General features: G+C 39.9%; 1 protein-coding gene across 2 annotated transcripts in view; it reads left to right on the top strand.

Annotated features, from left to right (window-relative positions):
- Nucleotides 1-17,867, top strand: part of LOC107584305 (gamma-aminobutyric acid type B receptor subunit 1-like) — a 142,394-nt gene that overhangs the window by 109,892 nt on the left and 14,635 nt on the right. Inside the window, exons 16-20 of one of the 2 annotated variants that reach the window (XM_016270873.1) lie at nt 1,798-1,948; nt 2,620-2,752; nt 3,575-3,691; nt 7,298-7,408; nt 7,537-7,630. In XM_016270873.1, the coding sequence (XP_016126359.1) occupies nt 1,798-1,948; nt 2,620-2,752; nt 3,575-3,691; nt 7,298-7,408; nt 7,537-7,630 (606 nt within the window). The remainder of the gene's footprint in view (nt 1-1,797; nt 1,949-2,619; nt 2,753-3,574; nt 3,692-7,297; nt 7,409-7,536; nt 7,631-17,867) is intronic. The other variant, XM_016270874.1, reaches the window with a different exon arrangement.

Genomic DNA, 17,867 nt, shown 5'->3' on the forward strand with positions numbered 1-17,867 from the left:
CTGCGAGGGATGAGTTGACGGAACGCAGCGGACTGCTGTTTCGCTGCTCTAAACTTCTCCACGACCGTAGTGACCAAGTCTCCGAACAGACCGTCACTCGAAATGGGGGCATCCAGGAGAAAGGTCCTGTCCTTCTCCTTAATGTCAGTGAGAGTAAGCCAAAGATGGCGCTCAGCTGACACTAACCCTGCCATGGACCTGCCCACTGCCCGAGCTGTGTGCTTGGTAGCCCTAAGCGCCAAGTCAGTAGCTCGTCTGAGCTCTTTAACGGCCTCAGGAGTCAGGCCTTCTCCCTCGTCCAGCTCCTTGAGCACATCTGCCTGATAAGCCTGGAGTACACCCATAGAATGGAGTGTAGCCGCGGCCTGCCCAGCGGCCATGTAAGATTTCCAGATCAAAGCGGAAGTAACCCTACACGGCTTGGACGGTAGCAGAGGGCGTCCAGTTTCAACTGAATTTGCGCCGGCTCACTATCCCACTCTAACCCCAGCTTATCCACAGCGCGCGTTACAACATCTAATAGTTCGCTGTAAGACAGGGAGGTACGTTTCTCCTGTCCACTCGGAGGGAGAGAACTGCACAGTTCGCCCAATAAATCCTCCGAATCGGAGGCTGCTGTGGACAGCACGTCTTCATCATACGGCATACAACCGAAAGACATCGCATCGCGAGCTTCCGGGGTAGGCCGCAAATTATCATTGATGAAGACCACGAGCGCTTGCACATAACCCGGAGAGTGAGAGAAAAGGAGAAAACTCTGTTGACTCGCCCTCTAAACGCCTCGGCTCGCATGCGTCACCCCAAGCGACCGTCTTGTGCGGCGCCTTGGCAACCGCAGAAACGGGATAGCGGGGGTTAGACGCGAGGCCTACTTTATTTGAGAAGGCCGTGAACCTCGAGGGCAGTGCTTTTAGCCATAGGCTATCAAAGTGTCGACAATCAGAAAGGCCGCTAAGCGCCGCTTGGGCATGCTGTAGGCCCAAACATTGCACGCACCTATCATGAGTGTCTCCTCCTGCGATGAACCTGTCACATGGCTCAATGCATCTCCTGTAGCTCATCGTGTCCGCTGAAGAGGAGTAAACTGCTCTTTTTGAGAAATAGCTAAGAACACGACCTTCTTTTTTTTTGCTTTCCTACGGGCGACAGATGATTCGCTTCCTGAAGGAAATTAAATCTGATGAAAATAGCATGCAGCACGCTATATAGCTCACCTACGTGCGCTTTGGGGCGGTGCTAAGCGCTATTTGGCCAATGAATTGGCGTGATGGTATAAGGGCTTCAGACATTCGTCACACCCCAAAGCGATGACGTCATCGCAGCATCAAAGTGAGCCTATTAGAGGGAACCTCAACGCTCAGACTTTCAAAAAATCCGCTCCTGCAGCACGCTATATAGCTCACCTACGTGCGCTTTGGGGCGGTGCTAAGCGCTATTTGGCCAATGAATTGGCGTGATGGTATAAGGGCTTCAGACATTCGTCACACCCCAAAGCGATGACGTCATCGCAGCATCAAAGTGAGCCTATTAGAGGGAACCTCAACGCTCAGACTTTCAAAAAATCCGCTCCTAGCTCCGCTCTCATACTCTGGTGTATATATATATATACCTGCTTCAGTCCCCTTCCCTCTCCCTCTTTCCCTAATAATTTCTTCCAAAAGCCCTTATTTAGAAAGACTAAATAGCTAGAACCTCTAATAATGTTTTTAATGTTATTCATGAAAGTATTTCTAAATTGTTTCAATGTAATACTGTATAAAATAATCTAATACTAAAAATCATCATTTCTCTCTCCAGGCTCTGATCCACCTGCTGACCAGACGGTGGTGATTCAGAAGTTCAGATATCTGTCACAAAAACTCTTCGTCTCTGTGTCTGTTTTCGCTGGCTTGGGCATTTTAATGGGGATCGTTTGCCTCACCTTTAACATCTACAACAGCAACGTCAGGTATGTTTAGTTGTGGATGGAAGTATACGCTCCTGCCTGCAGGCATGTGTTCATTTATATTGCGTTCTCACGTTTGAGTTCAGTGCAGAGGACAGAGTGATACATGCATACAATTAGCTGGTGTTTCCAAGGGTCTCATTCACATATTTATGCATTCTGTGTGTGTAGAAACATGCAGGTTTCAAACAGGCGAATGCATTACGAATAGCGATAGCATTTCACACATATTCAAACTCCACCGACACATTCAGACTAATGTTTGGTGTTTCAGTCTTTTTATCTTAGTGACACTTAGACTTTCAACAAGATTTTCTCAGCAGACAGCTTAAGCTAATACCCTGAACACTTACAAATCTCATCATGCATGTGAGTAAATGTGTGAGCACGTCTATGAATCTTTGTGTGATAAAAAGACAGAGGAGTGTAAGTCCTATTCCACTGTGAGAGATTAACTAAATGAGCTGAATCAGAGTTCACTATGCTAACAAAAATGACCAAAAAGTACCATGGAACACCATATTATATAAAATATGCATGAGGTAATCATTCTAAGCTATATATATCACAGTATATGGCAGGCACTACATTAGCATCTGTTCAATGTATGAACCTGTTTTTTGAACATACACATCTTTTTGCAAATTCAGCAGTATGTATGTCTATATGTAAAGGTACATTCAAAACTCCCAGCCGTACCTGAATAACATGACAGCAGTGGGCTGTATGATGGCTCTGGCTGCAGTTTTTCCTCTGGGAATTGATGGACTGCATGTACGCAACTCTCAGTTTCCTGTGGTCTGTCAGGTAAGCGCTCAGGCATTCTGGGTAACACCGTTTTGTCATTTATATTGATGTTATTTATAGTACTAGTAATTGAGTTTATAAAACCTCCCTGAACACTCTTCTTCAGAAGGACTTTAAGGAGACATATCAGGGAGTATTTTTTCTTCATTTTTATTTTTTATTCCCTGAGGCGCACTGATAATGTTAGTCAAGGTTTCTTGCATCAAAAAAATATGAATTATTTAGTTTTTCATGACCATTTTTCACCCTCTCTCAGACCCTTAACTATTAAACAGACTTGTTTCACTGCCTTGCTTTCAGACATCTATATATATGCCCTCTTCACTTACACTTACTCATAGGTCACAGGCTTGCCGTCAGGTTCAATTTAGTTTGCACCATCCCTTTTTTCTGTAACAGTATCTTAGCAAAGCCTGAAGAATAGAACGAGCTGTTTTTGCAGTTTAATTTTAATAAATGCACTATTATTAAAGTTTTAGTTTTATTAAACTTTTCTCGTATTTAATTCACCTTTGGCGACACTTAAACTTAATCTTTAAAATAACTAAAACAAATTTAATAACACTGAATTTTTCATGTTGTACATTATAATGTTGTGACGTGGCAAAACGGAATACAATAAAATTTGAATTTTAGAATTTTTTGGATTTTAATATTGGGCATTTATTGTTTATCTCCCATAACATTAGAATAATTATATGCTGATCAATACTGGCAATAATTTTTATATTGGTGCATCCTTATTATATTTCAGTACTTGTACTTTGAAGTCTTTTAAAGTGAAACACTGAAATATTGGCTTTTTTAAAATTGTTTTTCTAGTTCCGCTTGTGGCTGCTTGGACTTGGCTTCAGTTTGGCTTATGGAAGTATGTTCACAAAGATCTGGTGGGTTCACACTGTGTTCACAAAGAAGGATGAGAAGAAAGACAAGAGAAAGGTGAGTAGAGAACCAGAGTTATTATTGCTAACACAACTAAAATCTTAGTTGATTTCCATAACTAATATTAACATGCTAATATTAATAAAAAATATTACTAAAAACATATAATAGTGTCTAAGTGGTACTAAAATAAGACTGCGTGAGGTTAATTTGAGGTGTTTCAAGACAAACTATCTGTCCTTTTAAACCCTCATAGGGATTTACTCTTGACTTGTCGTGTCAAGGGCTTTCAGTACGCCGCTGGAATGATCAATATATCATAGTGGAATTATTGTTCTTTATAAAGTATGTATCTCGTTCCTCTCTCTGTTATCATCTTTAGATCTCCATCTCACTTCCACTGCCTCTCTGGCTTAGCCACCGTCTCTCTGTCTGATCTCATAGAGATGGGTCCCCCGTTGTCCTTGAGCATCCTTAAACAGCACATTTATCATACAGCACAGCTCGATGAGCCCTCCGTACAGCCCTATGTGCCAGCAGTCACTCCATCACCACAAGATCATTTACAGTCGTTATGTTTGATTTTTTTGTAACACTGTACAATAAGGTCCCATTTGTTAATGTATTAGTTAACACCAGTTAACAATGAGCACGATATTTTTGCAGCATTCATTAATCATGGGTTAGTAAATACATATACAGTTGTTTATTGTTCATTCTAGCTCACAGTGCATTAAATTGATCAATAAATGTTGAAATTAACAATAACTAAGAGTTAATAAAAGCTATGCAAATAGTTATCATTGTTAGTTCTTGTTAACTAATGTAGAGTATCTTGAACAAAGGTTATTTTTCTAAAAATGTTTATGATTCTGTACATATACTTCACTAAATTGTGATGGATTTATGCTTAAAAAATGAAAAAAGTGTTTTCTCAATTAAATGTATCTTATTTTAAGGATGTTTCAATATTTTACAGAAAGACTAAACAAAAATATTAAGAAAGTGATGTTTTGAAGTGCAGACCTCACATCACCAATCACACAAATGCACAGCAGCCATAATAACTAAAATAAGGAAAAGATAGAGATAAAGACGGAGGAGAAAGGTATTTTCAGGATAAGTACATAATGCCTATTATTAAGCATTCATGAATGTCCATCTAGTGATGGAGAGGAGCTTGTCATGAGCCCCTGTGGAGAGCTATCTCTCTCTCTCTCTCTCTCTCTCTCTCTCTCTCTCTCTCTCTTTCTCTCTTTCTCTGCACAAAGAAAGGTTTCAGAGCTGTTTTTCATTGATAAATTTGCCATTTGAATCGATTAAGAGGATGACTTCTGCTTTCTGTGGGTCACTTCCTTGCTCTTGGGGGCCCTCGGGGGCCTCTGTCTGTGGTGTCCGTGGCACTGCTGCTGGAGTGCTGGACTCGGGTGCTGCTGCTGTCTGGGTGGTGGGAGAGCTGGGCCGCTGCTGACAGATACAGCTGAGGCTCTCTGTCTGTTCTCTCAGGCTTTGTATTTCTCCATCTCTAAGCAGCAGCTCCTGCCTGACTGTTTCCAGTTCTTTATTCATGGTCTCTCTATCTTGCTGCAGTTTGCATATCTCTCTTTTTAGCTCCTCAACACTAGTTTCAAAGTCTCGTGTGAGGTGACTGATTTTATTGTCCAGGTGTTGTAGGCGTTCGCTGGATATTGCATGGGAGAGTGTTAGTTCCCTGAGCTCCACCAGCTCCACCTCTTGTAGGGAGAGGCTGTTTCTGATCTGATTGACGGACTGTTCCGCCTGTGGGTCTCTCTCTCTCTCTCTCTCTCTCTCTCTCTCTCTCTCTCTCTCTCTCTTTCTCTCTCTCTCTCTCTCTCTCTCTCTCTCTTTCTCTTCCTCTGCACAAAGAAAGGATTCAGAGATTGAGAAATGATCTGTGATGCGCAGTGGGGCATCAAATTGACAGCTTAGTCATTTTCAAACGTGCTTCTTTGACTGGGGCGTCACTATTGAGAATGTTTTATGTTAAAAAGAAAAGTTAAAAAACAAACACCAATTTGGCATCAGTAAGTGGATTCTTCAAAGTCATTGTCAGGGATACAAAAGGGAAATTTTGGAATAAAGAATAGTTTCGGAATTTATTATAAACCATAAGACAGAAAGAAATATTTGGGACAAACATTCTATTTTAAGTACAGAGGAACTCGTGATGGGGATTTTATGGTGTGAATTGTCATGAAAATCTTCCCTAAACACATTCAAAGCAAGTTAAATACCTCAGATAATGTCTCATGAAATGCCAAAAAACAGAACAGAAAATAATTTAGACTTCTCTCAGTTTGTAAAAACATACTTAAGATGGAAGCCTATGGGGAAACTGTCTGTTGTGAAAGTATAGCCATGAGACTAACCAGTCTTTTAAAAAAAAAAGAAATTAATACTTTTATTTAGCATTAATACATTAAATTTATAAAAATGACAGTAAAAACATTTACTCTACATTGTTACAAAATATTTTTATGTCAAACAAATGGTGGTATTTTGAGCTTTCTAGCAAAGAATCAAAGAATCTTCTCTCTCAGAAATAAAGGTACAAAAGTTGTCATGGGGCGGTACCTTTTCAAAAGGTACACCTTATTGATATTTTAAATGTACATATTAGTGCCTAATGTGTATATATTAGTACCTAAAAGGTACAAAAGTGTAAAAGGTATGGTTGGTAAAATGATGGTTTCCACAAAAACATTAAGCAGCACAACCATTTTCAACCATTTTGATAATAAGAAATGTTTTTGACAGCAAATCAGCCCTCAAACCTTTGAGTATAGTATGTGTGTTAACAGACTAATGTAAATTATTACTAATCTTGTCTGTGCAAAATTATACTGAATATTTCGATTTCTGTTATTACTATGTTGCTAAAAATGTCCAAGCAGTAAAGCCTGTAACATTCATATAATATAAACACCAGAGAGGGTCTGTTTACCTAGAGAAAAACACATCCACAAATTACAGCAATACTAAACCAGAAGCTCATCCACCTAGAAAAGTAGTTCCACCACTTAAAGGATGATTGAAGCCCCTTTAGAGCTTAATATAAGCACTTGAACAAAAATGCAAGCTTCACATTTTTGCTTGTAAACCCCCTAAATTTCCATTTCTAGTACGTTCCTGTTCATTTTTTCAAACAGAGACATGAGTCAAAGTTCTCTGGTAATCAATAGCAAGCCATATATAGAGCTTAACTTGTTTTGAACCCAGAAAATTCCTTGAGTCAATTGTCTGGCTATGCGTGAGTTCTTTCATCCTCGCCGTTGTGAAGGTGTGTTTGAGCGTTATGAGCTCTCAAAAGTGACGATAAACAATATGAGTCACAGAGAACATAAACGCTTTTTATATTGCTATTTAAATAAATGCTTTTTATGTTTAATTGCTAACAAAAAAAAAAGAACGAGTATTGATTTTGTTGCAGTGTTATGGTCTCAGCCGAAATCCATTAAAGACACTTTCCTGACTTAAACCATAAAGTGCAGCCACCGTCTGGCGGATTGAATTGGCATCCTGATAATGGCCATTGTTTCCCCTTCAGGCTCTCTGCACTTATGCTCTATATGATGTCGGTGCAAGCTGTGTCTTTCACTGTCCTGGATGGAAAGTTGATTCACTGGTCTTTTTATATCCCAGCAGCACCTGGAGCCCTGGAAGCTCTATGCCACCGTGGGAGTCCTGCTGGTTATCGACATCCTGTCCCTTATGGTTTGGCAGATCGTGGATCCCCTGCACATCACAGTGGAGGTATGGCAGCGCTCAGCCTTTGTGTTTTTTTGAACAAGGTACAGTTGGATTTATTATGTTTGGCCTCAAGGTGCATATAAGAAAATGTTGAATGAGCTGCTGTTCTGTTTCTCTTTCTGTCTGAGCAGAAGTTCACTAAAGAAGCACCTAAAGGGGACGTGGATGAGCTGATCGAGCCTCTGCTGCAGCACTGCAGTTCAGAGAAGATGAACACATGGCTTGGTAAGAACCTCTCTGGGTTTGACACTGTATTTGTTCACATTGCATCCAATATGTAAATGCTTACACTCTTAAAAATAAAGGTTCCATATTGGCATGATGTAGGGCTGGACGATTAATCGAAAATAAATCAAAACCGAAATTCAGAACCTCTAACCAGCTTATTTTTCCCATGTCGGTTATTTGTTTTTTTTTACTCTATTAATACTTTCCCCTTAAAAACATACTACCGTGTGTGTACTCAGCACTATACGGATGTGACCATTGCACTCATGTGTTTTGCAGCATCTCGCACGTGAGTGTATGTATACATATCAATGCGCTCATCAAAGTCCATTCTAAAACAGTGGACCAATCAGAAGACCCTGGAGGCGGGGCAAGCATTGCAAGCTTTTGGTTACAATAGCAGGTTGGTATGATAACTTTTGTATTTGACGGCACCTTGGCAGAGTAGGCATTGTGCGGTGCGCTTCATTTTTTAAAACCATTCCTAAGTGCTGCGTCTCGCGGGTTTTGCAAAAAATGAAAGTTATTTTCTTTTTCTTTTTTTTTAGGAAACTTGCTTTTTACAATTAAACTGAAATGTGACTTTTTTCATAAGACGTCTTCATTTCAAGCAATCTTTGATTTCAGTTGTTCAAAATATTCAACAAATAACCATAAATAGTTTGTTTCCTTCAAATATTTTAAAATCACAAAGGTAAGAAATACACTCTTTCATTAGAAAAAAATATCACCTTTAATAGTTGAAAAGCTATATTTGAAGAGTTCATTTGCAAAAACAGATAACTCCATTTTTAACAAATTTCAAAGATCATTGTGCCTTCCAATTAATCTCAATCGAACTGCAGTTGGGTTATTTTGATTAGATAAAATAACTAAAAAATACAGCTAACTAACACAATAAAACACAATAAAAACATGATAACATAATAAAAAACATGATCTGTTTTTGCAAATAAACTCTTCATTTATAGTGCAAACCTTTAATGAACTATAGGGGCAAATAATAGTTTTTTTAAATATATGTATATATATATATATAAATAAAATAAACATTCAATAATTGTAATCGAGGTAAAGTGTTCAATTAATCGAGGTTTTGATTTTAGGCCATATCGCCCAGCATGATGGTTCCATGAAGAACCTTTGACATCAATGGAACCTTTCTATTCTACAAAAGGATCTTTATAATGGAAAAAGGTTGTTTAGATTTTTAGAATGTTCTTTACACTAAGAAAACAAGGTAATTAAGTTGGCTTGAAAAAGCCAACTTACTGATATTCTACACAAGCAGCTTCTTCTTATAATTCTTCTTAGACTACATTTCTGTACGCTACTTCTCCTAGAGCTTTAAAGCTAGAACCACCAAACTCAGCCCATCTCTTCATACTGTTCTGACTCAGGTTGCTATATCTTTTCAGACTGATCAGATTTACGGTTTTCCTAAAACTGAAGATTAAAAATCATAAAAATCACATAGACTTGCATTGACGGAATGTTCAAATGAGCCAAGACTATTCAAACTCCAACTGTCAAAAATTTTAATCTAAACACACTGAAGCCCATTAGACTCAATCAAACTTCCTTTCTATGTACTATTTCTAATCCATTCAAACTCATTTAAGTTTCCACTATCAAATATTTTTAATTTATCTATCTATCTAGCTGGTTGGCTGCTTCCAGGCTGGTTTTAAAGTGGTTTTGGCACATTTTTAGCTGGTCAGGCTGGTCAAGCTGGGAGACCTGCTAAAAGACCAACCAAGTTTAAACCAGCTAAGACTAGACAACTAGCCTAGGCTGGTTTTAGCTGGTTTTTGACTGGTTCAGCTGGTTTTTGCTGGTTTTAGCTGTTTTTAACTGGTTTTTAGCTGTCTTTTTGCTAAATCAGCTGGTTTTAGCTGGTTTTAAGTGGTCTCTAGCTGTTTTTTAATTGAATCAGCTGGTTTTACCTGGTTTTTAGCTGTCTTTTTGTCATTTACAATACAGTAGTGAGCAGTGACTTTTCTAACTGGGTATGCTGAGTGATAAGATTAACCCCCCCCACCGGTTTTTAGGACACACTCAATGAGTGAACGAATCACAGATGACAAATAAGAACCACCGTGACAGGTGTCGATTTATAAGTATGCACATTTCCTACCTTTTTCGTTAATAAAATTAATCTGCAATCCTTCTACCGTTTCAGGTTTATCCATTGTTATTCAAATGCTAGAAAAATATAGCTGGGTTTCCAAGTAAAAACCGCCAAATAACATTAGTTACGTTATGATAGCTAATATTCAGATGGTGGGGAGATGGGGGGATTCCCCCAGTCTATATGTCTCTGCATCTGCTGAATGATTTTTATTCCCAGTGAATAGGAGTTAAAACTCCTCCACACGGGTGTGTAACGGAAGAGGTCTGACACAACAGGTTAGTATATATAAAACAGGTTTATTTGGTCACAGAGAGTACTGGGGTAGGGTCCAGAGGATGTGATGGTGAATGAATAGTTCGAAGGATATGATGAGTGGGGGAATCCGAGTCTTTGGTTTAACAGGAGCTGGAATGTAGGCAGGAGGAGCACACACCTCAGCGATCCTTGGACAAGGAGGAACAGGAGACGAGGAGACATTAGGAGGAACACAGGATGTAAGTATTGCAGGAAGTATTCAAATGGCAGTAGTAGCAAAGTCATTGAGTCCTCTACGTGTATACGAGACCGGACTGTGAGGGTGTCTGAGGTTTGTGCTTTTATGCAGGCTGGTAATGAGGTGCTTGATTAGTGACAGGTGCAGGTGCTCAGAACTCAGGTGAGAGGGATCATTGTGATTGGGTGGTGGTGGAGCCTGGCCGATCTGTTACAGGGTGACACTACTCCAATATGCAAAGTACCCAAATAATAATATGTGACCCTGGACCACAAAACCAGTCATAAGTAGCACAGGTATATTTGTAGCAATAGCCAAAAATACATTGTATGGGCCAAATTATCGATTTTTCTTTTATGCCAAAAATCATTAGGATATTAAGTAAAGATCATATTCCATGAAGATATTTTGTAAATTTCCTACTGTAAATATATCAAAACTTTATTTTTGATTAGTAATATCCATTGCTAAGAACTTCATTTGGACAACTTTAAAGGCGATTTTCTCAGTATTTAAATTTTTTTGCACCCTAAGATTCCAGATTTTCAAATAGTTGTAATTCGGCCAAATATTGTCCTATTCTAACAAATCATACATCAATGGAAAGCTTATTTATTCAGCTTTCAGATTATGTATAACTCTCAATCTCAAAAAATGTGAACCTTATGACTGGTTTTGTGCCATTCTCCCTTGTCCGGTATTGAGTGTTCATCTTGTGCTACATGTGTTCCTGTCTGCCCTGTATACCCCGTGTTGGAAGGATTAAAGACTGTGTTCCTCGTTCCTCGCTCCTCAGTGTAGTACAACCGTGACAGAATACCGGACCAACAACAGTTTAAATTGCGTGTTTCCCCTCCGTTTTATTTCTGTTTTTCGCTCAGTGTTTGTTTTTATCCTCCCATTGTTTTCCTTATGGATCCTCTCGCCCGCCCCTGAATACATCCTCCTCCTGCTGGAGCAGGGGGAGAGATCGCTCGAGGGTCATGCCAGACTGTTTCTGGCTATTGCCCATCTCACCACCTACACGGACGACGTGCTCTGCGCGTTCTATGGCGCCAGCCTCAACCATGCCGAGCAACTGAGCGGAGGATCGCCCCGGAAGAAGAGCCCAAGCCGTCAGATCAGGTGCAAGAGCCGGCGACAATGCCCGCCTCGAGGAAGAATGCCGCGGACGGTGTGAGTGCGTAGAGGAGCTCTGCACCGCGGCTGAGGGTGAGCCGAGTATGGCACGGCGAAAGTGCCAAAGCGAAGAGGAGAGGGCTTCAGTTCCTGAATCCAGTCCAGAGTGCCCGCTCCTAGAAAGTGCCCTCCAGTGCCCACTCCTAGAAAGCGCCCTCCAGTGCCAGCTCCTCGTAAGCACCCTCAAGTGTCCGCTCCTCCTGAGCGCCATCCTGTCCTCGTGTTGGAAGGATTAAAGACTGTGTTTACTGTGAATTTTCCTCGCTCCACAGTGTAGTACAACCATGACAGGGTCACATATATTTAAAATATTGCCAAGTTGCAATGTTGCAAACAACAATAAAAGCAGAGAAGGACTTTAACTGCAAGCAACACAAGCATATGCAAAACAAAGCGAACAATAACATCTTAATGTTCAAAATGTTCACAGGATTGTTTCTTTTTTTTTCCTGCTTGTAATTATTACAATTTTATATAGCCCACGTTTTTATAAAAAAAAATGTGATTACCACGTATAGGCTATATCTTCAACATACGTTGTCTATGACCAAAAATGTAAGAAGATATGTTTTCAGTGAACTTTTAAAATTTGATTTGCTTGAGAAAACATAAAAATATACAGTTACACCATTTCTTTTTTCCTTTTGATTTAGTCGAGTTGGTTTTGCATCAAACACAATGTGATTTTCGGCAATCGAGATCTGACAGGAACAGCACATTTTTCCGCTTGGGCGAGCGGTTTGCGGACAGCTTACCTCGCGCATGGAATCAGCTGCAGACCAGCAAGCCAATGAGTATGCGCTACAATCCTGAAGAGTCATAGCAATAGAGCAGAGACGAGAAAGCTGCAGAGAATCCGCTCGCCCAGAAGCTTCCATAACTGACGTAGATTTACAGAAAATTACTGCCGTTTGGCAAATAAATTATATTACATACTTATTCCTAACTCTTTAAGCTTTAAGTTACATTTTAAATAACAAGGGCTCAACTTATAATCATGTTTATATTAACCCCGTGAACTTATTCTCTCAAATGGCCTGGGTATGCGGAGCATTCGCAGCTTATATGGACGGAACGCCACTGTTACAATGTTAATTCACGTTAAAAACATACTAGCAGCATGCTTATCATGCTAGAAACAGGCTAATAACATGCTAATAATGCTAGCAACATGCTAATCATGCTAGAAACATGCTAATCATGCAAGTAACATGTTATCAACATGCTAGTCATGCTAGAAACACCCTAGCAACCACCCCAGGTACCCTAGAAATATGTTTTATACCTATCTGTTTTTCTGATAGCCTTGAAAACATTCAAACTTTAATCTTTAAAACTATTTTAAATGTCAAACTACTTCAAACTGAAAACCTTCAGACTGCAAACTTTTTAAAACTTTCTGGCTAGGCTTTTTCAAGCCAACTTAGTTTGTCTACAAACTTTTCAGTCTAGTTTTAAGAACTGTTCTCTGAAAGGTTCTTTGGGGAACCCAAAATGGTTCTTTTATGGCATCACTTCAGAAAAAATCTTTTGAAACCTTTGGTTTTAATAGTGTAGAATAAATTGCATTTTATACATTTTATACATTTTATCAGTTAATGCATTTCCTGACTTTTAGTGTGCTGTTTTTCAGTTCAAAAAACGGTTTTTTATTTACCAACCTGTGGTAAATTTTAGGATTTAGGGCTGTGGCAGGCATATTTAAATTAAGTTGGTTTTGTAGAAAACAGGCGGTAAACAGAATTTTCTTTGAAAGAGATGTTTGTGTACATTTTCTAGCGATCATGCTGGCAGTGATTCATCAAATGATGATTAAATGATATGTTATAAGCGGTGTATATCCAGATGTGCAGTGTAGTCAAGCACCCTTAAGACATTTTAAAGAGCCGACTGAGCTGTCTGGAACACACTGGAGGAGCAATGCTGCATATTTCCAGTAATGTACGACAGATTCCCTTGTGAAAAAGAAGTGAGCTTAATTTTTTGCAGTGTGCACTTGTAGTGTACTTTAAATACTTTGAGGCATTTTTAAGTAAATATTTTAAATATATGTATAAATATATAAGTATATTTTAAGTTTTAAAAAAGCTGTACTTCCAGAAAATATAACAATGAAATAAAAGCCCACTTAAGTGTACTTAGAGTACACTTTAATGAGAGTTTCTTAACATACTCTGCTTTTAAAAACCTAACATTTTAAATGTACTGAATTGCAAATTCATTACAAATGTATAAGTACAATTATATGAAAATGATACAGAAGTAGAGATGATATTTATAAGTATTAGTTTGCCATAAATGCTTGTCAGTACATTCAGCAGTACACTTTAACCACATTTCAAAGGCAATAGCAGTAATTGTGAAATAACATATAAAGATGACATACAAAGTCCTACTTAAGTGATTTTAAAATAAATATAAAATAAATTTTATATAAATTGAATATAGATTTTAGTATAAATGTAAACCATAGTACATTTTCATTTAATTGCATGTATTTAACATGCAATTACAGATGTAGCCTTTAAGAATGCGTCTTTTTTTCACACGGCAGCCTGCAATTCGCCACGCGTGATCACGGAGCTCCCTGCAGGAGCTTTTTCAGATTTCTTTAAAGCATTGTTGTGCCTTACACAATATCCACCAGGTGGCGCAAGGAACAATATTCTGTAGTTAAACACCACATCCAGCTCTGGGGTGCATTTCCCAAAAGCATCGTTAGCCAACTATGGTCGCAAGTTCCGTCGTTACCAACATAGTTCAATGATTCTGTGTTTCCCGAAACCATAGTTCAAATGAACATTCGCAAACAGTGACGTAAACTGACGTGGTTAGAACTACAGCTCTCGACCTGTTGTTAGAAGCATAGTTTCTTGTTAGTAAGACATGTGGGCTTATATAAATTATGCTGTTGGGCACAATAAGCAAGCTAACATACAGTACAATCTATATCTTCCGTTCTATGTAAACATAAATGCATTTTAATCTATGTATTTTTGCGCGTCCTCAATAAGCGCCATTTTAGAAGAGTGCGCATGTGCATAAATACCTAAGGGAACCCCAGAGTTTTTAATCTATTATTTTTTGCTCGCATATCTCCAACAAAATATTTCTAGGCCTACTGTACCATAATGTCTGTCTGCAGTTAAAAAGTTCTCAGAAATAATCACATTTGTTTTGCTTAACCTATTTATGAAGAATAGGTTCCAGAATGCGGTAGCTCGATTGCTGATGGGTACACGAAAGCGGGAACACATCACCCCCGTTCTTGCCTCTCTTCACTGGTTACCTGTCCATTTTAGGATTCAGTTTAAGATTTTGCTATTTGTTTTTAAATCTCTTAATTGTTTAGCACCTAAATATCTGTCCGACCTGATTAAGCTGTATGCTCCGCTAAGAGCACTTAGGTCTGCTGACCATTTGCTTTTAGTCGTCCCACGGGTAAAGTTGAAGAGCAGGGGTGACCGAGCATTTGCAGTGGCGGCCCCGAAGCTCTGGAATAGCTTGCCCCTCGACATTAGACAGGCTCAAACACTTGCTGTTTTTAAATCTAGCCTAAAAACTCATTTTTATAGTCTGGCATTTGACGCTACGTGAGAGCTGCTTTCTTCTATTGTTTTATGGTGTTTTATTGTCTTTTTTTGTGTTGTTGACTGTTTGTATCTTTGACATTTTTATTATTTTATGTGTGTACAGCACTTTGATAAACACTTGCTGTTTTTTAGTGCTTTATAAATAAACTTTGACTTATGTACAATTATTCTAAAAATAATTTAAATGTCATAAAAAAAGTCATCAGCCTGAGTAAATTGTACCATTATAGAATTGTGATTGCACAAGTAGTGTATTAATGTAGAAGGTGAAAATACTGTGAAATTACATACATACAAATGGCAAGAAATTTGAAAGCATAACGACTGAATGTCTATGAAACTTCAGTCAATAATATTTTTTTTAAACAATGGCTCTTAAATTAAAGTACAATAGGCTATTATTGCAACCATATAGCCTACGAATGAATGAAAATGCATATTTTTGAATTAAAGAAAACTTAGAGAGTAGGGATGCACCAGTATCGGTATCGGGCCGATACTGCACTCCTGTACTCGTACTCATAAAAATGCCCGATACCAAAAGCCGATACCACACAGCTTGTGAACAGAGCTGTGTCCAGAAAAAGAAACACCGACAACAAAACAACAGAGAGTAGAATGGAGTTATTAGAGATTAAGGATGTCTATGAAGTACATATAAGTAATTAATATAATGTTAAACGTTCAATATTCATGCCCGTTTAGCGGATGTGCTCGAGCTGATAAGCAGAGAGCGCTGAGTGGATTGAGTGAGCAGATGCGCGACAGATGCGCAAGCTTGTTGAGTGAATATCTCACAGACATCACTGGAAAGTTTGTACGTCGGTCAGATATGTCAAAAGTAAGCAAGTAAAACAATGCACAAGTTACTTAAGTTATTGACGTAAGGAGAGGGAGAGCGAGAGAATCAGAGAGTGCACACTTCTGTTGCATGATCTTGATTGCTGTTCACTCCATAAGCGCGTGCATTTGGATTAAAACTAAATCGTAAATATGAAACAAACAAAAAGCAAAAGTGAATTATACGAGGGTAAACAGTGCGTGTGAAGCAAATTACATCACCAAAATAACACACGCGTACTAATATATATATATATATATATATATATATATATATATATATATATATATATATATATATATGGAAAACGTCTCGTGATTAGAGTATTGAGCTGCTGCAATGGAGCAAGGCTCTGGTATTAGAACAAGATGTAGTTACTCTCGTAAATAAGGAGGTCATTGAGGTGGTCCCTCCGCACGAGATAGACTCTGGGTTCTACAGCCGTTACTTCATTGTTCCGAAGAAGGATGGGGGGTTGCGTCCCATTTTAGATCTGCGCCTATTGAACCGCTCAGTCATGCGACTAAAGTTCAGAATGCTCACACTCAAGCAAGTCGTGTCTCAGATCAGGTCCGAGGACTAGTTTGTCACGATCAATCTGAAAGACGCATATTTTCATATCTCAATCCTTCCTCATCACAGGAAGTTCCTGAGGTTCATTTTTGGGGGCAAAGCGTACCAATATCGTGTTCTTCCTTTCGGCCTTGCACTCTCACCCCGTACTTTCACGAAGTGTGTGGATGCTGCCCTGGCTCCGTTGCGACTCCAGGGCATCCGCATACTCAACTACATCGACGATTGGTTGATTTTAGCTCGTTCAGAGCAGGTAGCGGTTCGACATCGAGATGTCGTTCTCGCTCACATGAGAGAGCTGGGGTTAAGACTAAACGCCAAGAAGAGTGTGCTTTCTCCATTACAGAGGGCCACTTATCTGGGCGTGGTGTTGGACTCGACCACGATGCAGGCACGTTTGTATCCTGCTCGGATCGAGTCGATTCTCACTACAGTCAAGCGCGATTTATCACCCCCGCCCGGAGCTGTGGAAGTTATGGGTGTGGCCCCTGAGGGGGCACAACTAGTAGCTTCTGGTCTTTCAACTGAGGTTGTTGAGACCATCCTCCAATCCAGAGCTCACTCCACAAGGAAACTGTACGCGTTGAAGTGGAAAATTTCACTTCCTGGTGTAGAGACCGCCAGCTCAACCCAGCTAACTGCCCAGTCGGTACAGTACTGGAGTTCCTGCAGGCCCGTTTCTCTAAAGGGTTAACCCACTGCATCCTGAAGGTTTACGTGGTGGCCATTGCGGCCTACCACGCCCCTCTCAGTGGCATCTCAGTGGGAAGACACCCCCTGGTTACACATTTCCTCCGCGGTGCTCTGAGGCTGAGGCCTTTCGTACGATCACGTGTCCCCACATGGGACCTAGCAGTGGTGCTAGAAGCTCTCTGTAAGCCTCCATTCAAACCTATCGAAGAGATTTCTGATCGCCACCTTACAATAAAGACTACCTTTCTTCTGGCGATATCTTCTCTTAAGAGAGTTGGGGATTTACAGGCCCTTTCTGTGGCCCCTTCCTATCTTGACTTTGCGCCCGGTCTGGCCAAAGCATTTCTGTACCCTCGCGTGGGGTATGTCCCTAAAGTCCCCTCATCAGCACCGCAGCCCATCGTACTTCAGGACTTCAGTCCTCCTCCATTCGGGGAACCAGACCAGCAGAAGCTTAATTGTATGTGTCCAGTGCGAGCACTGGATGCATACGTCCACAGAGCTGCCCTGTTGAGGAGGGCGGACCAGTTGCTTGCGTGCTATAGTCCCCCTAAGAGAGGTCTTCCAGCAACTAAACAGACCCTCAGTCGATGAATAGTGGATGCCATCTCCATCTGTTATGAGTCCTCTGATCTCCCCTCGCCGTTAGGGGTCAAGGCTCATTCGACTCAAAGTGTGGCAGCCTCTAAGGCTTTCTTAGCGGGTGTGCCTATGCAGGACATCTGCAA

Source organism: Sinocyclocheilus grahami, unplaced genomic scaffold, assembly GCF_001515645.1.
Source record: "Sinocyclocheilus grahami isolate Dianchi unplaced genomic scaffold, SAMN03320097.WGS_v1.1 scaffold58.1, whole genome shotgun sequence".
Taxonomy (NCBI): domain Eukaryota; kingdom Metazoa; phylum Chordata; class Actinopteri; order Cypriniformes; family Cyprinidae; genus Sinocyclocheilus; species Sinocyclocheilus grahami.